The sequence below is a fragment of the Bombina bombina genome, chromosome 1, assembly GCF_027579735.1.
Source record: "Bombina bombina isolate aBomBom1 chromosome 1, aBomBom1.pri, whole genome shotgun sequence".
NCBI classification, from domain to species: domain Eukaryota; kingdom Metazoa; phylum Chordata; class Amphibia; order Anura; family Bombinatoridae; genus Bombina; species Bombina bombina.
In genome coordinates, this window is record NC_069499.1 from 558,522,481 (window position 1) to 558,544,236 (window position 21,756).

Genomic DNA, 21,756 nt, shown 5'->3' on the forward strand with positions numbered 1-21,756 from the left:
AACCAAATAATTTGTTACCCTGGAAAGAAATGGAAAGTAGAGTTGATTTAGAAGCCATATCAGCATTCCAAGTCTTAAGCCATAAAGCTCTTCTAGCTAAAATAGCTAGAGACATAAACCTGACATCAACTCTGATAATATCAAAAATGGCATCACAGATAAAATTATTAGCATGCTGAAGAAGAATAATAATATCATGAGAATCATGATCTGTTACTTGTTGCGCTAAAGTTTCCAACCAAAAAGTTGAAGCTGCAGCAACATCAGCCAATGATATAGCAGGTCTAAGAAGATTACCTGAACACAGATAAGCTTTTCTTAGAAAGGATTCAATTTTCCTATATAAAGGATCCTTAAACGAAGTACCATCTGACGTAGGAATAGTAGTACGTTTAGCAAGGGTAGAAATAGCCCCATCAACTTTAGGGATTTTGTCCCAAAATTCTAATCTGTCAGACGGCACAGGATATAATTGCTTAAAACGTTTAGAAGGAGTAAATGAATTACCCAATTTATCCCATTCTTTGGAAATTACTGCAGAAATAGCATTAGGAACAGGAAAAACTTCTGGAATAACCACAGGAGATTTAAATACCTTATCTAAACGTTTAGAATTAGTATCAAGAGGACCAGAATCCTCTATTTCGAAAGCAATTAGTACTTCTTTAAGTAAAGAACGAATAAATTCCATTTTAAATAAATATGAAGATTTATCAGCATCAATCTCTGAGACAGAATCCTCTGAACCAGAAGAGTCATCAGAATCAGAATGATGATGTTCATTTAAAAATTCATCTGTAGAGAGAGAAGTTTTAAAAGATTTTTTATGTTTACTAGAAGGAGAAATAACAGACATAGCCTTCTTTATGGATTCAGAAACAAAATCTCTTATGTTATCAGGAACATTCTGCACCTTAGATGTTGAGGGAACTGCAACAGGCAATGGTACATTACTAAAGGAAATATTATCTGCTTTAACAAGTTTGTCATGACAATTAATACAAACAACAGCCGGAGGAATAGCTACCAAAAGTTTACAGCAGATACACTTAGCTTTGGTAGATCCAGCACTAGACAGCGATTTTCCTGTAGTATCTTCTGACTCAGATGCAACGTGAGACATCTTGCAATATGAAAGAGAAAAAACAACATATAAAGCAAAATTGATCAAATTCCTTAAATGACAGTTTCAGGAATGGGAAAGAATGCCAAAGAACAAGCTTCTAGCAACCAGAAGCAATAAAAAATGAGACTTAAATAATGTGGAGACAAAAGCGACGCCCATATTTTTTAGCGCCAAATAAGACGCCCACATTATTTGGCGCCTAAATGCTTTTGGCGCCAAAAATGACGCCACATCCGGAACGCCGACATTTTTGGCGCAAAATAACGTCAAAAAATGACGCAACTTCCGGCGACACGTATGACGCCGGAAACGGAAAAGAATTTTTTGCGCCAAAAAAGTCCGCGCCAAGAATGACGCAATAAAATGAAGCATTTTCAGCCCCCGCGAGTCTAACAGCCCATAGGGAAAAAAAGAGTCAAATTTTTGAAGGTAAGAAAAAAAAAATGATTAATTCAAGTGCATTATCCCAAATATGAAACTGACTGTCTGAAAAATAAGGAATGTTGAACATTCTGAGTCAAGGCAAATAAATGTTTGAATACATATATTTAGAACTTTATAAACAAAGTGCCCAACCATAGCTTAGAGTGTCACAGAAAATAAGATTTACTTACCCCAGGACACTCATCTACATGTTTGTAGAAAGCCAAACCAGTACTGAAACGAGAATCAGCAGAGGTAATGGTATATATAAGAGTATATCGTCGATCTGAAAAGGGAGGTAAGAGATGAATCTCTACGACCGATAACAGAGAACCTATGAAATAGACCCCGTAGAAGGAGATCACTGCATTCAAATAGGCAATACTCTCCTCACATCCCTCTGACATTCACTGCACGCTGAGAGGAAAACCGGGCTCCAACTTGCTGCGGAGCGCATATCAACGTAGAATCTAGCACAAACTTACTTCACCACCTCCATCGGAGGCAAAGTTTGTAAAACTGAATTGTGGGTGTGGTGAGGGGTGTATTTATAGGCATTTTGAGGTTTGGGAAACTTTGCCCCTCCTGGTAGGAATGTATATCCCATACGTCACTAGCTCATGGACTCTTGCTAATTACATGAAAGAAAGTGTTTTTTTTTCATTTTTTCCTCATTTTATAATTTTTTTTATAGTAAATTATAAGATATGATGAAAATAATGCTATCTTTAGAAAGTCCATTTAATGGGCGAGAAAAACTGTATATAATATGTGTGGGTACAGTAAATGAGTAAGAGGAAAATTACAGCTAAACACAAACACCGCAAAAATGTAAAAATAGCCTTTGTCACAAACGGACAGAAAATGGAAAAGTACTGTTGTCATTAAGGGGTTAAGTGTATGCCTGACATAGAGAACAGGATATTATATATGTTTTTATGGTATTGAAATTTTTTGCAGAAATGGAAAGGTGACTGAAAATTGTACATGTTATGTTGTCAAATGTATTTTTTTTCTTTGTATAATGGAGTTTTATTCTGTTGTGTTTTTTGTGTGTTTTTTTTATAAACTGTAAAAATGAAATATAGAAAAAAAAGAAAAAAAAATGATTATTATACTGGAGATTTTTTGTGCAATTCCGCACTTGTGTGATTTGTTGTCTATCACTCGGATTAGATAGGCCCACAGTGATTTTAATTTGCCACCTGTGAGATGGTGAAGAGGTTAGGAAACAGCAGTCTAATTATTGCTGCGTCTTAAAAGGACATAAACCCCCCCACATTTTCTTTTATGATTCAGATAGAACACACCTGCTGGTGAGTGCCTGGTTTTCTATGTGTTGTGTTGGTAATTTTTTGTAATTTTCCCTATGGGCCTGTCACCTGGCCATCTCAGGGGTTAACGACCTGGGTTGCTGGGAACTGTACAGCTGTCTGTCAGTGTTCAGGGCTGTGGTGTTCACAGTGACTTAGAATGTGTACCCGGTCTGATCTGAGAGTGCCATCCATTCTAGATAAATAGATAGATTGATATATATATATACTTCGAACATATTCCCATATCTAAAGAAAATTGGAATGTGAAATATTTACAGTACATACAATTAAACACTTTATTAAATATGAATATTGCATAAATGATTTTTCATGTTTTAGCTACTTGACTGCAAAGCGCTCGAATGCACTTCTACATATATGTTTATACATGTATACATATGTATGTACAGTATGTGTTTATATGTGTATATATGTATTTACAAATACATATGTACAGTTATGTAAACACTCACACATATGTATGTATATGTGTGTATGTATGTGTGTATGTGTATATATATATATATATATATATATATATATATACTGTATGTATATGTGTGTGTATATTTATGTATGTGTGTGTATATATATATATGTATGTATGTATGTATATATATATATATATATATATATATATATATATATATATATGTGTGTGTGTATATATATATATATATATATATATATACTGTGTGTGTGTGTATATATATATATATATATATATGTATATATATATATATATATATATATACTGTGTGTGTGTGTGTGTATATATATATATATATATATATACTGTGTGTGTATGTCTGTATGTATGTATGTGTGTGTGTATATATATATATATATATATATATATATATATATATATATATATATATATATATATACATAAAAATATTTAGACGTGTGTATGTATCTCTATGTTAAGGCCCTTTACAGGTCTTTTTTTCTAACATTTGAGACTTCATATCTTTAAGCCCGTATATATAACTTTTTTTTAAAAAAAAGTGTTCCAATTGTATAAAATTACAAATTATTTTATTGTATAAAAACAATTATTTAAAAAGCAATTGCAATCTTTTATACAATTGGAGCAAATTCTTTTTGAAGCTCCTTACAGGGTATCTCAGGTTTGATACTCTTTTCCAAGTGACTCTTTACACAGCACAGAGAAACTGAAAGAGTAAGGATTCATTCTGTAAAAGATCAGCTGTCCAGAGGCAGAGGTCATATGATCAGACTGGAGAGAGCTAAATATTCTGGAGATCTTTTGTGCAATTCCGCACTTGTGTGATTTGTTGTCTATCACTCGGGTTAGATAGGCCAACAGTGATTTGAATTTGCCACCTATGAGATGGTGAAGAGGTTAGGAAACAGCAGTCTAATTATTGCTGCTTCTTAAAATGACATAAAACCCCCCACATTTTCTTTTATGATTCAGATAGAACACACTATTTAAAAGAAACTTTCAATTTACCTCTATTATCTAAGTTGCTTTGTTCTCTTGATATCCTTTGTTGAAGATAGTCTCAGGAGCTGGGAGCTAGCTGCTGATTAGTGACTACATATATTCTTATCACTGGCTTACCCAATGTGTTCAGCTAGCTCCCAGTAGTGCTTTGCTTCAATAAAGGATACCCAGAGAACAAAGCAAAATTGATAATAGAAGAATAAGAAAGTTCTTAGTTTTTTTTTAATGTATGCTCCATCTGAATCATGAAAGTGAAATGTTGTGTTTCATGTCCCTTTAACCCCTTTACTTCCAGAGAACTTGCCCAAAATACAGTAGAATTTTTAGCATCACTCCATTTAAACAGAAATAGAGCCTTTTTTTTGTTATTAACTTGTCAAAACTATATATATTTTATAAGTAAAAAAACCCATGGTATTGGTCTAGGCCCATTTTGGTATATTTCATGCCACCATTTCCAAATGCGATCATATTGAAAAAATAGTTAACTTTTTCACAAATTAAATGAATTACATACCGCTTGTGCAATCATGGCACAAATGATTTCAAAAGCTTCTATTGGATCACCTTTGTTCAGAAATAGCAGACATATATGTTTTTTCCATTGCTTTTTAGTCATTAGAAGGACCCTAATTGCAGCTGCACACCACACTTTTTTATTCCTGGCAGTGAAGGGGTTGTAGCTTGTAAGGTTAATTTAATCTTTAGTGTAGAGATTATCCTCCCACCTGACACTTCCCACCCCCTGGTCCCTCACAAACAGCTCTCTTCCCTCCTCACCACCATCTTATTTACTGGCAGACAGTCTCCCGGTATGAAGATTTAAGGCCATTTTTTTTAATTAAACATTTTTTATATGTTTTAATATTTTCTGCAGTGTAGGATCCCCCTTACCCTCAAACCTCCCTGATTACTTCCAAACAGCTCTCTAACCCTACCCCCTCTTACTAGTGTCCTCCATCTTAGGTACTGGCCGTTTTCTGCCAGTACCTAAAAAACACTTTTTTTATTGTTTTATTTTCCCCTCACACATTTTCTGTAGTGTAGTTCTGTAGATCTCCCATGATCGTTAGTTAGGGATCCACAAACGCAGTGTCACCATCTGTAACCATCTGGCATCTGCCTTCATATGGAAGGGGAGCACCGATCGCTCGCTGGTTCCATATGCGGGCAGAAGCCTGGAGCTCAAGAACTCCAGCTCTCTGCTTTAACTTAACAGCCGAGACAGCTGGAATCTCCTGAAGCTCAGAGGTGTATATGCGTTGTGCGGTATGATAGCCAAAGTACCACACAACGTATATAGGTTGCTTTGGGCAAATGGGTTAACTAGCGGTTGCAGGCTCACAGACCAGTTTGCACCGCAAGGGATCAGAAGCTACTTCTACAGCTTCATTAAAGGAGACAAAACAAAATTTAACAACTTATTGTTTGTTTGGGTTTCAGTTAAGTTTTCAATATAATTAATGATTTTGAGATAGCCCAGGTCTGTTTATATGTCACATTGTTTACATTAAAATATGTATATTATCTTTAAATTTGAGGAGTTTAAAAAATAGTAAAGGACATTGATTACTTTTAGGGAAAATGGCAGCATGTAAATTAGTTACTTTGACCATTGCTGGTGACATAGACTTGCTTACTGTTTTTCTTTTCATCTCGTAAGTTACATTTACTTCAAATAAACACCGCAAGAGAGAGCTTTTTGAGTTTTTATTGCTGCATGCAATCTCCCATATATAATAGTTATTAATATTTTATTCTGTGCAAGGAATTAGTTCTTTCTGCAATATGCTTGTCTATATATTAAGCATTGTTTTTTTATTATGTGTTTTGTTATTTTGTTTTGCTAAAACTGTTCTGTTTGCAGCATTAGCACAGATATTTTCTTTCTTCAAAAATGTAAGAAATCCTGAAATTTGTATTGTTTAAAACGAGATCCGACAGAATTGTATTTTCCCAGCATTTGATAATAATGTACATTAATCCCTTGGCTGACTGATAGGACTGCTATGGTTTGCAAAATAATGTGTTATAGCATTCTGACAGCCTAAGGGTTAATGCAGTTTGCTATTATCTGGGCACTCTGTTTAGCATAATCAATGTGAAACTATTGTTTTTCAGTGCAACTCTATACACCCATGCCCATACTTTGTTATGGATGTGCAGTAAACTGTAGTCTGTATTTGTTAAGATAAACCATTATAGAGTGTTATACATTTAATAGTTTATTTGATTAAATTTAGTTAGTGAAGAGATTTTCTTCTTTTTCAGCCAATACAATATTTGAATAGCCATGACAGACCCAGGGAGTCTTGATTGGGCATTCAGAGAAAAAATATTGTTTATTTCTCTTACGGCACAGATTAGCTGGCCTGTTTTATAGCAGGATTAGCCGTGTTGGAATCCAGCTAAGAGGTTTTTGCTATTCCAAGAGATTTTATTCAATTATTAATCAACTGGATGCAGGTAAAGAGCTTCTGAAATACAAACGCTTACGGCAAGGGATTTAAACTGCAATTACTGTGTATATAGTCAAGTTATTTTTTAAGGTTTAGAATTACTCTTTTCTAGCTACAAAACATTCCTCACTCAGAATACATATATTTCATTGTATGCTTAAACAGCAAATAACTTGACAGCAATTTCTTTCTAATGACACAGTGAGTCCACGGGTCATCATAATTACTATTAGGAATATCATTCCTGACCAGCAGGAGGAGGCAAAGAGCACCACAGCAAAGCTGTTAAATACCACTCCCTTATCCACAACCCCCAGTCATTCTCTTTGCTTGTATCAGTTGCAAGGAGGGGTAAAGTTAGGTGTCTGATTCTTCAATCAATAATTATTATTTTTTTTAGCAGAGCAAGTTTGCTCTGGTCTTTTGGGTTTAGCCATAGTCCATGTCAGTCTCTTCAGTAGAGCAGTGGTGGCTTTTAAGAATTTGGGAACTTGTGAAGTATCATCCCCACTGTGCCTCCTAAGTAGTTTGTGCTGCCCTTCTTTAAAAGCCTGAGTAGGTTAACTCACTCTTTTCTGTTTCCACAGGTCCATGTGAGGAGTTTTGCCTTTCAAACTTTATGAGCTGCTGAGTTGCCGGGCAGATGGTTATGGAGGTAAGTGCTGTTTTTATTTTCTGTTTGGAGTAGAAAGTGGCACTTATTGGATTAATTTTTGTTTTTTTATTCCTGCTTGCGTGCAGGTTTTTACCTTGTGGCAGTTTTTGTGGGGCACTGTTAGGGGAATTATGGCTCTGTTTTGTTTTTATTAGGAGTGCTGATTTTCACTCCTTGTTATGGCTCTAGGACGGTGTGTGCTGCTTTTAGTTACAGTGATGCTGTTTTTCTTTTTCCGGCGTGTGCTGTGTATAGTTTCAGAACTGCTTGATGGGCTTGCAGTTTCTTTTACTTGTTGTATACGCCCACGATGGGCCGAGTTTATTCGGCACAAGTTTTGCGCGCTCTTTACTAATAACGTCTGAGTTGCAGGAAGTGATACGCTGTCGGCTCCTGTTCCGATGTGTGAGTTTGTCAGAACGGAGAGGGGGTGCTGGCAGTGGGGAGTCGGGATTGTTCTTTGGGCTACACTTTCATTCTCTGGTCTGTGGGAGGTCAGGTAAGCACCTCAACTAGGCTTGTAGAGGTGCAGCAGGGGTTTAGATTTTTCTTTTTTGAATGACATTTTTTTGGTTAACGTTTTTTTCTTAAAGTAACAGTAACGTTATTTTGTAGCTGCTTAATTTTTTTTATTTTTTATTAGTATCATATTTTTTTGTGTGTGCTAAAGATGGAACAAGAGGACCTGCAAGCTGTTACTTGCACTTTATGTTTAGATGCTAATGTAGATGTCTATGATTAAGCGCCACTAGGGGGCGTGAAACGCGTAAGACGATCCTTTTGTGTATGTCCTCTGTCTGGGAACACTCCATTTTTTACTGAACTCAATAAACCCAATCTGTATCCTCTTCTCATGCAGTGCCCTGTGGTCCGTCTCAGGTTGTTTTTTCTTTGCAGGATATGGCTACTCATATATCCTCGTCAGTATCTGAGGCTTTGTCTGCTTTTCCTGTGTTGCAGGGGAAGCGCAAAAGGAGATTTAAGGTTTCTGATTCTGTTGCAGTTATGTCACATGTTTCTTCCCATAGGTCTGAGGAGGAAGATACTTCTGTGGCGTCTGAAGGTGAAATTTCAGATTCGGACAGTGTAATTCCTTCCTCTGATTCTGAGGTTGTTTCCTTCAGGTTTAAGCTTGAACACCTCAGTTTTGTTACTTAAGGAGGTTTTGGCCACCTTGGATGAGGCTGACGCGACGGTCATAGTTTCTCCTAAGAAGTCTAGTAAGCTTAATAAGTGTTTTGATGTTCCTTCCGCGGTGGAAGTTTTTCCTGTTCCAGATTGTGTTTCAGAGATTATTGCACAGGAATGGGTGAAGCCTGGGATTTTTTTTTCGCCTTCTCCAATTTTTCTCCAATTTTTGCTGATTCTATTAAGGAGACTTAGCAGACGGTTCCCAAGGTGGAGGGAGCAATTTCCACCTTGGCCAAGAGGACCACTATTTCTATTGAGGATAGTTGTTCTTTTAAGGATCCCATGGATAAGAAGTTGGAAACTTTGCTTGAAAAGTATTTTCACCAGGGGTTCCAATGGCAGCCCGCTGTGTGTATTGCTATGGTTACCAGTGTGGTTGCATTTTGGTTTGTCTGAATCTATTCAGCAGGATACCCATCTTGAGGAGATTCAGGATAGAATTAAGGCTTTAAAATTTTCCAATTCCTTTATTGCAGATGCTTCTTTACAGGTCATCAAGTTAGGAGCAAAGATTCATGGCTTTGCTGTTTTGGCATGCAGTGCCTTATGGTTAAAGTTCTGGTCTGCGGATGTATCATCTAAATCTAAGCTTTTGTCTATTCCTTACAAGGGTAAGACCTTGTTTGGGCCGGGTTTGGCTGAGATTATTTCTGATATTTTCAGGATAAGAGAAATAAACAGAAGGTTCGTCAGAGTAATTTTTGTTCCTTTCGTAACTTTTCTGGTAAGTCTTCCTCCTCCAAGCAGGATCAGCCCAAGCCCTCTTGGAAGTCCAATCAATCCTGGAGCAAGGGAAAGCAATCTAAGAAGCCTGTTGCTGACTCAAAGTCAGCATGAAGGGGCTGCCCCCGATCCGGGAATGGATCACGTGGGGGGCAGGCTTTCTTTTTTCACTCAAGCCTGGGTTCGAGATGTTCCAGATCCCTGGGTGGTAGATATTGTGTCCCAGGGATACAAACTAGAGTTCAGGACTTTTCCTCCCAGGGGCAGGTTTCTTCTCTCCAGGTTATCTGTAGACCAGATAAAAAGAGAGGCATTCTTAAGTTGTGTTCAGGATCTTTCCGACAATGGAGTGATCATTCCTGTTCCAGTTCAGGAGCAGGGGCTCGGTTTCTATTCCAATCTGTTAATCGTTCCCAAAAAGGGGGGAACTTTCAGAACCCATCTTAGATCTCAAATGTGTAAACAAGTTTCTCAGAGTTCCGTCTTTCAAGATGGAAACTATTCGGTCAATTCTTCCTCTGGTTCAAGAGGGTTAATTCATGAGTACAGTTGATCTGAAGGATGCGTATCTGCATATTCCCATCCACAAGGAACATCACAAGTTTCTGAGATTTGCTTTCCTAGACAAGCATTTTCAGTTTGTGGCTCTCCCTTTTGGTATTGCAACAGCTCCCAGAGTGTTCTCAACGGTCCTGGGAGCATTGCTGGTAGTGCTCAGATTGCAGGGGGTTGAGGTAGCAACTTATCTGGACGACATTCTAGTTCAGGCGCCATCTTTTCAACTAGCAAGCTCCCACACTGAGTTGTCTTTTCTGCGCTCCCACGGTTGGAAGGTGAATTTAGGAAAAAGCTCCTTGATTCCGGTTACAAGAGTGGTATTCTTGGGGACCATTATAGATTCTCTAGAGAGGAAATTTTTTTGACAGAGGCAAGGAAAACAAAAATGTGCCTTGCTCTTCAGTCCCCTCCTCGGCCGTCGGTGGCCCAGTGTATGGAGGTTATTGGTCTGATGGTTTCAGTCATGGACATCATTCCATTTGCTCGTTTCCATCTCAGGCCTCTGTTATGCATGCTTAGACAGTGAAATGGGGATTATACGGATCTGTCCCCAAATATTGTTCTAGATCAGGCTGCAAGATATTCTCTTCCATGGTGGTTGTCTTAGGATCTTCTCTCCCAAGGAACATGTTTTCGCAGGCCTACCTGGGTGATCATGACCACGGATGCCAGTCTGCTGGGTTGGAGAACTGTCTGGGGTTCGCTGAAGGCTCAGGGTCTGTGGAACCGGGAGCAATCGTTTTTTCCCATAAATATTCTAGCGCTGAGGGCGATCTTCAGTGCTCTTCTGACCTGGACTCAGTTAGCTTCAACCCAGTTTATCAGGTTTCAGTCAGACAACATTACGTCAGTGGCTTACATCAATCATCAGGGAGGAACTTGGAGTTCCCTGGCCATGACCGAGGTCGCCAAGATTATGCAGTGGCCGGAGGCTCACAACTGCTGTCTATCTGCGATCCACATTCCAGGGGTGGACAATTGGGAAGCGGATTTTCTGAGCAGACGGTCTTTTCATCCGGGGAGTGGGGACTTCATCTGGAGGTGTTTTCCAGTTTGATTCTCAAATGGGGTCAACCGAAATTGGATCTTATGGCATGTCGTCACAATGCCACGCTTCCAAAGTTACGGATCGAGATCAAGGGATCCTCAGGCTGTACTGATAGATGCGTTAGCAGTTCCTTGGAAGTTCAGTCTGGCATACGTGTTTCCTCTGTTTGCCCTTCTTCCTCGGGTCAATGCTCAGATCAGACAAGAGAGGGCGTCGGTGTTTCTCAATGCACCGGCGTTGCCTCGCAGAATATGGTATGCAGATCTGTTGATGTCATCCTCCCCACCTTTTATCTTCCGTTAAGGAAGGACCTTCTACTTCAGGGGCCCTTCCTTCATCCAAATCTTGTTTCTCTGAAGCTGACTGGAGATTGAACGCTTGATTTTATCCAAACGTGGTTTTTCTGAGTCGGTTATTGAGACTATGATTCAGGCGCGTAAGCCTGTGACTAGAAGAATTTATTATAAGATATGGCGTAAATATCTGTATTGGTGTGAATCCAACTCTTGGAGTAGAGTTAGGATTCCTAGAATTTTGTCTTTTCTCCAGGAGGGTCTGGAGAAGGTTTTATCTGCAAGTACCCTGAAGGGTCAAGTTTCTGCTTTATCTATTTTGTTGCACAAGCGTTTGGCAGATGTTCCAGACGTTCAGTCTTTTTGTCAGGCCCTGGTTAGAATCCGCCCTATGTTTAAGTTTGCGACTCCTCTTTGAAGTCTTAATTTAGTTCTTAGAGTTCTTCAACAGGCTCTGTTTGAGCCTATGCATTCTTTGGATATTAAGTTGTTTTCCTGGAAGGTTTTGTTTTTGTTTGCTATCTCTTCGGCTCAAAGAGTTTCGGAGCTTTCAGCATTGCAGTGTGAATCTCCTTTCCTTATTTTTCATTCTGATAAGGTAGTTCTGCGTACTGCCCTAGGTTTCCTTCCCAAGGTTGTTTCGGAAAAGAATATTATTTAAAGGTGACTGCTACGTTTCTTTCTTGTTGGTTGAGGAGTGTTATTCGCTTGGCATATGAGACTGCTGGTCAACAGCCTCCTGAGAAAATCACAGCTCATTCCACGAGGGCTGTTTCTTCTAATTGGGCTTTAAAAAAATGGCGCTTCTGTAGATCAGATTTGCAAGGCTGCTACTTGGTCATCTTTACATACTTTTTCTAAATTTTACAAATTTGATACTTTTGCTTCAGTTAAGGCTTCTTTTGGGAGAAAGGTTCTTCAAGCAGTATCTTGTCCCTCCCTTTTCATCCATGTCCTCTAGCTTGGGTATTGATTCCCAATAGTAATTATGATGATCCGTGGACTCACTGTGTCATTAGAAAGAAAAAGTAATTTATGCATACCTGATAAATTTGTTTCTTTCTTGACACGGTGAGTCCACAGCCCGCCCTGTATTTTCAGACAGTTTATTTTTTCATAAACCTCAGGCACCTTTGCACGAATGATTGGGGGTTGTGGGTAAGGAAGTGGTATTTAACAGCTTTGCTGTGGTGCTCTTTGCCACCTCCTGCTGGTCAGGAGTGATATTCTCAATAGTATATGATGATCTGTGGACTCACTGTGCCAAGAAAGAAACAAATTTATCAGGTAAGCATACATTTTTTTTTGTTAAACTTTAATGTAGTTCTTTTAAAACCACAATCAATTATTAATTTGGTGTCATTAGCGGTGACAAATACCATATATAAAATTTTAATTATTGTTTGAAAAACCTGCTCTTGGGATGATATTGGGATTATTATTCTTATCTGGAAAACATATTTTCCATATGTTAGCTGCTGTCAATCTTCACTGTTGTCCATTTGGATCATTTTCAGATGTCTATCAAATGTTTATCCTTCTAAGATAAAATGTTATTAATTAATCCCTTGGAATTAAACGCTCTATAAAATTCTGTTGTTTTTTTTTTTACTCCCAGGACTGGGGACGATGGGAAGAGGGATAGTCACTTCCCTGTCAAAGGCAAATATTCCTTCTATTGCTTTGGAGCAAAATGCACAGCAGCTGGAGCAGGGACGCAAAGCTGTGAATGTTCTTCTTGACCGTGAAGCCGAAAAGATGAAGCAGCAAGGCCGAATAGTTAGTCCTGAAAACAATCTGGGCTCTGTACGTTTTACTTTGGACTTTAAAGAGCTTAAAGATGTTGACCTAGTGATTGAGGCAGTGTATGAAAACATGGAACTAAAAAAGGAAATCTTCAAGAAGTTGTCATCTTTCTGCAAGCCTGATGCCTTCTTATGTACAAACACATCTGGCCTTAACATTGATGAAATTGCTTCTGTAACCAATTATCCTGATCAAGTTATTGGTATGCACTTTTTCTCGCCAGCTAACATTATGCGACTTCTAGAAGTAGTCAGAGGACGACACACTTCCCTTACTACCATAGCTACAGCCATGAACCTTGGAAAAACATTGGGCAAAGTAGCTGTGCTGGTTGGCAACTGCCCTCGTTTTGTTGGGAATAGAATGCTGGGCCCATACCTTGAGCAAGCAAGTTATCTTTTAGAAGAAGGATGCCTTCCAGAAGAAGTGGACCAAGCTATTGAAGACTTTGGTTTTGCCATGGGCCCTTTTCGGATGATGGACCTAGCAGGTCTGGATGTTGGTTGGAGGTCACGAATGGAGTCAGGTCTCACCGGCCCTAAGGTTCCTGCTGGAGCACCAGCCCGCCAACGCAATGGCAATAGGTACAGTCCTCTTGCTGACATGATGTGTGAATTGGGGAGATTTGGCCAAAAGTCAGGTAAAGGCTGGTACCTGTATGAAAAACCTGGTGGTAGAAAATCAATGCCTGATCCTTGGATCAAGAATTTCCTGGATGAATACAGAAGCACTCACCAAATCATAAGACATTCTATAACGCCAAATGAAATTGTAGACAGATGTTTGTATGCTCTTGCCAATGAAGGATTCAGGATTTTAGAAGATGGCATAGCCTCAGGCCCTGAGGACATTGATGTCATATACAACAATGGATATGGCTTTCCTAAGCAAAGAGGTGGACCTATGTATTATGCTGCCATGGTTGGGCTAGCTAGAGTGCTTGAACATCTGGAAAACTATTATAATGCCAACACCGACATTCCTAGTATGAAGCCCACCTTCTTGCTGAAAAAGTTGGCTGCAGTGGGAGGACCTCCAATCAAAGAATGGAGAACACAACTTGGTAATCTCTCTAACAAGCTGTGATTATGCAGTAAGGAGACAAATCTGTTTTAAACACATAATAATAAAATGGCACGGAGCAACTTTGCTCTATAAATCAATGACACATCTGTATGTGTTACAACTATAAAATCAATCCTTAGTAATTTATTATTTTCAAAACAGAGACCAATCTATTGTAACAGATGCTAATTTAACTGCCAGTCAGATTACTAAACTGCAAATTAATTCAGGTATGATTCTTATATTAGTCAAGATGCACTTTTGTGGTCCTTTCAGCAGAAAAAAAAGCAAAAAGATTAAGCATCTGTTATAAAATACATCATTTAACCTAGTACCAGCATTTTTAGAACAGCCATTTGGGTCCACTTTGTCAGTTTTGTTGAATGTGTGGAGCTTTGACACTTAGGACCAAGCATTTAAATAAATCGTATTTAGTGCTTTACAAATTATAGTTATAAAAATCTGAAGTTCTTCTTGATCCAGTCCCTTTAAGGAAACAAATTTTAAATGTAATGTAAACCCCATATTTGCAAGCCTCAACTTTAGAGCATGTTTTTCACAGTGTTCTTCCATTCTACATTCTCAGTTCTCAAGTTCATTGTCATATATCCTTGCATTACAAAAAGGAATAGGTTTTCCACAACCTAAAAAAAACTTACAGTATTTATCCTCTTTTGTAAGGCTGGCCCTTTCACAGAGAGATTTCTGCAGAAGAGGAATTAATAAAATGTGAATTTTCTTCATGCTTCCTTTTTCAACTTGTACCTTTCTTACTGCGCCTGTGATCTTGCCAACGTCAACATTTCTCCAAATGATGAATACAAGGAGAAAGAAAATCTGCACTTATTGTTCTAAAATGCTTGCTGCTCGACTGATTGCACTTTTTGTACAGAAACAGAGTTTTAGGTACATGAAAAAATCTGATTGTCATTCTGATGCTGACCTGCTTATTTTCTAATTAAAGGCACTTGATTTTTCATAAAGCATCACAGTGTAGAGTTTTTCTTTGGAAATGTTTTCTTTTGAATTGTGCAGTACATCAGTGTATTTACATTCTGATGTCAATAGAAACATGTTATCTTTAGTTGTTTTTAGTTTGTGTATGCAGATTTTTGAGGGAAAGATGAGATTTATCATTCTGCCCCTTACCCAGATTAAGGGATATTAAACAGTTCTCCTTTCGTAAAAATAAATATTAAAAAGTAAACCTAAAACTAAACAGATTGTGTTAATAAAAACAGCAAACAACTTGGTTGTTTTCTTGCTAAATGAGCACTAAAAATAAGAGCGCTATCATTAGGTTACATGGTAGCATGATTTTGGCAAAAAAAGTCCTATTCTGAGCATGAGCAATAAACTAATTAGAGCTAACATATAGGTGTCTCGTAGCAATACTTCAAAGGGAAAACTGCCAATTTGCCTCCTTGCAGAGGCCCCAGTCTCCTTTTAGGACTGTGACAGGAAGTAATCGACCCTGCCCAAATTAAGTTAAAAAATAAATAAAAAGTAAAATCTTTTTAAAGTGATGAATAATACATACAGTATTGCAATGATTTCTATTAAGTATAAATTACTGCTTAGTGTTTTTGTATTACAGCAATGAAACAGACTGTTTCAGTATATGTCACAATATATTTTATGTGTATATGTCTTTAAAAAAAGGGAAAATAAGCTAGGATCAATAAAAAACGTATGTGCTCTGCTAGAAAGGAAGGAGGGGTGAGCGTACCAAACCTAATCCCTTATTATTACTCGGCTCGTATGGCCCAAACCTTACAATGGTTTCAACCTCACAATATCTCACAATGGGTACAAATTGAATCAAGCATTATGGGAACCATACCTCTATCTACCTTATTATGGACGCCTGATGTGGTCACCACCCATAAAAAATGTGAATTTATTGCAATCCATCACACTATACACATATGGAAAACATTGAACTCCAAATTCCCCTTACTCAATAAACGGTCGAAGATTACACCTCTGATAACCCAGTCCTCCAACATTGACAAAGGCACACAGCAGAAATGGGCCAATAAAGGACTTTATAGAATAGCAGACATATACAAAGAGGATAGACTGCTAACGTTTGAACAATATCAAGCCTTAGATAGTGAGAATAGAAACATATGGTATCACTACCTACAATTAAAATCCAGAGCACAACAGATCATGGGGAGCGAAAAGGTGCCTATAAGCACCAAGCTAGAAAAGTTATTCTTAGCTGAACACCACATTAGAGGGGGTATATCCACTTTATACTCTGTATTTAATAGTTCTCCTCAGAAGAGTAAACCCCCCATCATGCTAAAATGGGAACAGGATACAGGAAAAACTTGGTCCATTAAAACCTGGACAGAAAATCTTGCAGGAGGGTTATCCTTTTCACAGAACGCGGCACTCAAAGAAAACTTTATCAAAGTTGCTTTCAGATGGTATTTATTCCCAGCTAGATCAGGAGGTAGAGGAGATCCACTGTCTAAACTTTGCTACAGAGGGTGCGAATCACTAGGAACGTACCCACACATGTGGTGGGAGTGCAGATATGTTAAGGAGATTTGGGATCATACCTCGGCCCTAGTGAGCGAGATATTCCAAAAGATAATTGTATTAACGATGGAGCAGGCTCTGCTCCACTTTCCGATCCCAGGACTCTCTAAACACAATAACAAGTTAGTCAGATGGATCTGTACGATAGTGAGACTGGGTATAGCCCAATTCTGGAAGGGATCTCCTCCTAGTTTTGACAAAATTAAACAAAAGATATCATATCACTTTGATAAAGCAAGTGCCACGGCCGAATATCTAGATGACAGAGAGTCCTTCCTGTTACAATGGGAGCCCTACATTCATTACCATGAAGCTTCTAGGGGGAGGGGTGGGGGGGGGTTGGACCAGGCCAGGTGAAGAATACATGGTATAACTGTAACACCTTTTGCAATGGTATAAAGAATAGCTAACAAATTTATGTTACATTATAAGATATTGGAATGTATTTATTATGTAATAAGTGACCTACAGATGTTGGAATGTATGATTATTGCTTATTGTCTTTGTAAAATCCTGAATAAAAACTTTTCAACAAAAAAAGAGAAAATATAAGACAGCGCTAATAAATAAATCAAAAACTCAGTAAAATGTAAACATGTATATGTTTAATAAAAAAAACAACACATATATAAGTGTATTCAGATATGCAAAAACATGACATAAAATAAGTGACAAGTACTTATATAGAAATGATACTTGCACTGAAAGTGTCACAATGTAATCGCTGGAATCACGATCCACAGTTGGTAACACATTTACTGCAACCAGGAGAACAGGATAATCCAAAAAAAGATCTACTACGCGTTTCAAGGAAACTCTCCTATTCTTTGTTATCATCACTATGGTGAAGTGTTCACATCATAAAAATGTTTTGCTTGACTGAAAAGTTCAAACTTTTTTTTGCTACCCTACCCTTTTCTCATCAAATATTTCAATAGAATGCATTAATGATTTTCTTAAATTGGCACTGAGAGTCCACGAGAACATTCATAACTTATGGGCAATACTATTCTGGCCACCAGAAGGACGCCACAAAGACATCCCAAACAAAACTTTAAATATCCCTCCCACTTCCCCTACCTCCTCGGTAGTTATTTGCCTCGTATAATGGAGGTAGACAGAGAGAGGTGCTCTATAAAGAAAATTAACTTAACTTGGATTGGCTCATTGAGTCGGGATAATATATCCATACATATAAATATTGATGTAGTCTTGGTACATATTGTGCTGGTCGATGCTGGGTTTCCCATGCCTCTTTCCAGTTTAACCTAAAACCCCTGTCTGATAACGCGGTGTGTTTCACACTAAATTAAAGACTTATGATAGGTAAGTTTTCCCCTCTTTCATGGAATTTTGGCTAATAAAGAGGTGGGATAGATCTTGTCTTGTCCCTGCGCTAGGATATGTGTCATATTTTTTTTTTATTTTTTTTTAAATATTTATTTTTATTAAAGGTCATAACATACTAGTACAAAGAAAAAGGAAAACAACTATCATTTAAGACATGAACAAAAAAAATCAGAAAGATGACATTCAGAATTTAAATACAATATATCCTGTTTTACAGGCTTTTCTTTTCTCTCTTTCACAAAACAATAATTAACAAGATCTTAACCTGTATCAAGATTAATTATGTTAGTTAAGCGATTTATGTACTAAACAATGTAATAAGGGAAGTTTACAATTGCAAATACCTTTCCTTGTTTACAACTACCCTTATTATTTCAATAATTCGATCTTTATTTTATTTGAAAGATTAGAACCACCATAGATTCATTTATCAAATTCCTGACTAGAGAGAATTGGGGGAGGGAGGACCCTTAAAAATCATACGAGAAGAAAAAAAAAGGAAGAGGGGGGGAAACCAGCCCACTTACTTAGTCTTATTAATCTTATGTCATATTTTCTAATGGTATTAACAACTGACTCTGTATATTGGCATTTTTATATTGTCTAATAAAATCTATCCATTTTATAATACATTTATTTTGCTGCGTCTCTGAGTTATTTGCGTTGTTCTATTATATATTGTGTTTGCAAAAGAAAGGTTAAATTATTTATAGTGGGTGCCCTTTTCTGCTTCCAGTTTTTAAGAATAAGATATCTCCCACCCAAAATTGTTACATTAAAAAAAATCTCTATTAATCGATTTATCACATGTATCTATTAAAAAATTATATGTTGCAGTTCTATTGAGAAGTTTATGGCTATCACTTTATCTAGCCAAAATTGTATACATTTCCAAAATTGTATAATTTTTGGACAACTCCAAAACATATGGATCAGGTCAGCTTCAGATGAACAACAACGGGGACATACATTTAGAACTTGCGATGAACATTTATTTATTCTAGCTGGCGTAATATACACTCTATATAAAAGTTTTACATGGATTTCTCGCCAGTTTGCAGAAAGTGTAGCCTCGTCTAAAACACTTATACTATGTTTCACTTTATCTTCATCCAAGTTTGGAATATCTTATTGCCATTTTGAGCAAATCTCTACAGTATTAGATTCCCCTGTTTTACTGAGAACCATTTTATACCAAAACTTAATAGAACGTTTGCCTGCCTTAAAAAGTGCCAAACCCATTTTTACTCCTGGATGTGTCTAGGAGGTTTTACTACCTTTAACAATTTCAAAAAACTAGTGTCTAACTTGAAGATATGCGTAAAAATCAAGATTCTGTAACTGAAAACACTCTAAGTTTTTCGAATGAATTTATATTACACGATTCAGGTTCCTTAAGTTGAATTAAATAAACGAGCCCAGCATTGGCCCATTTCCTAAATACTTGATTACACAAACCAGGGGAAAATCGTGGATCACCTCTAATAGGAAGCAGATCAGAAGTATAGGGATCACAGTCTAGTCTACGTCGTATATCCTGCCATGCTACTATGATATGCCATAGTGTTTATTTTTTATTTTCCTTGGAATATCTCTTTTAGGACAATGCAATAAAGCACTCAAAGAAAAAGTATAAACTAGGTTTTGTTCTGCTTCAATAAATGCCGTATAGTTCCCTCCCGTAAGCCAGTCCATTGCAATTTTTGCAAGACATATACTATTATATAGAGCGAAATTAGGTAGTGCCAATCCACCATATTGTCTTAGTTGTGATAGTTTGTACAAAGAGATTCGTTTAGAACCCTTCCCCCAAATAAATCGTCTCATTAATTGGTCCAAGTGATTAAGATTCCTTTTTGATATATTAATAGGAATATTTTGCATAAAACATAGCAACTTCGGTAGGATTATCATCTTAATTAAATTAATTCTCACAGTAATTGAGAGCGGGAGGTTATCCCATTTCATCAAGTCAAATTTAATTTTTGCGAGTAAGGGTGGATAATTCAGGCTATACCAATCCCCCGGATTAATACTAATCTTAATTCCTAAATATGTAATAAATTATGCTGCTACTTTAAATGGGGGTGTATAATGGTTCTGATGATGTTTACTCAACCAGAGAAGTTCTGATTTGGTTACATTAATTGTGTATCCTGAAAAAGAACCGAATTCCGATATAATATCTAAGATCTTAGGAATTTCCCTTTGGGCATCATTAAGAAACAATAACAGGTCTTCTGCATACAATAAAAGTTTAACAGACTTATTACCTATCAAGATCCCCTTTAAATTATCTCTAAGAATAACTGCAAAAGGCTCAATTGTGAAAAATTGTGAAATTGGACACCCCTGCCGTGTTCCTGTGGAAATCGGAAAGGGTCTAGTAATTGAACCATTGACCATTAGTATAGAAGTTGCCTTACAGTAAAAAACACGGATACATTCCAAGAACTGATCTTTAAACCCAAACTTCGTCATAGCCTGGAACAAGTGATCCCAGATGATTGAATCAAATGCTTTATGAGCGTCAACCGCTAAGATAGCAGAGTCTTGACCATTCTTATTTGTGGAGTCTAAGAGAGAGTCTATTAAAACAAATATTTTACACGTATTTGCTGACATATTTCTTTGAGCCATGAAGCCAACCTGATCCGCATGAATTAACAGACTCATAATTATCTTCAGTCTACCTGATAAAATGAAAGTAAATATTTTATAGTCCAAATTCAACAAAGAAATCGGACGATAAGAATCTAATACTTCAGGATCTTTACCTTTAAGAAGCAAAATTATTTTTGATACAGCAAAGTTAGGTGAGGGAATCTTACCATTGAGTAAGTAATCGTTAAATAAATTCATAAGTGTACGTGTAACTTCGTTTTTCAAGATTTTATAAAATTGTGCCGGTAAAAGGTCTGGCCCAGCAGCTTTATCTACTTTTAAGATTGTCTATTGCCTTAGATACTTCTGACTCGTAATCGGTGCATTCAATTTTTCTAAGTCCTCTACCGAAAGCTTAGGGAGTGTAATTTTTTCCCAGAACTCCTGTTTGTTTTGCAGATTAATATCTGATGCTGAATATAAATCCTTGAAATATTTATAAAATTCTGACTTAATTAAATCAAGATTCATAATTTTTTCCCATCAATAGTAAGAGATTTTATGTGATTGATCAGTTTCCTTGTATTCACATATCTAGCTAATAACTTCCCAATTTTATTTCCAAATCTATAAAATCTAGTTTTATTCTTTAGCTCTTGTATAGCAATTTTCTGTAAGCTGAAGACTTCCCACTCTTGTTTAGCTTTCACATAATTTTTCCAATTACTTTGAATCGGTGAGGCAATATATGCATTGTATTTATTTTTTAAGCAATTTGAGAGTTCAATCTCTCTTGAATATAAGATACGACGAGTCCACAGATTCATCCTTTACTTGTGGGATATTATTCTCCTGCTAACAGGAAGTGGCAAAGAGCACCACAGCAGAGCTGTCTATATAGCTCCTCCCTTGACTCCACCCCTCAGTCATTCTCTTTGCCTACTCTAAGTAATAGGAAGGGTAAAGTGAAAGAGGTGATAAAATGTTAGTTTTTATTTTCTTCAAGCAAGAGTATTCTATTTTAAATGGTACCGGTGTGTACTATTTTCACTCAGGCAGCAGATGGATGAAGACTTCTGCCTGGAGGCTGATGATCTTAGCAGTTGTTACTA

The 21,756-nt window shown here is 37.2% G+C and overlaps 1 protein-coding gene across 1 annotated transcript in view; it reads left to right on the top strand.

Moving 5' to 3' along the window:
• The window catches only part of EHHADH (enoyl-CoA hydratase and 3-hydroxyacyl CoA dehydrogenase), a 313,543-nt gene extending 298,420 nt beyond the window's left edge, over positions 1-15,123 (top strand). The window contains exon 8 of the mRNA XM_053698742.1: positions 12,885-15,123. Coding sequence (XP_053554717.1) covers positions 12,885-14,158 — 1,274 coding nt within the window. The 3' untranslated portion in view covers positions 14,159-15,123. The remainder of the gene's footprint in view (positions 1-12,884) is intronic.
• Positions 15,124-21,756: the final 6,633 nt, after the last annotated feature.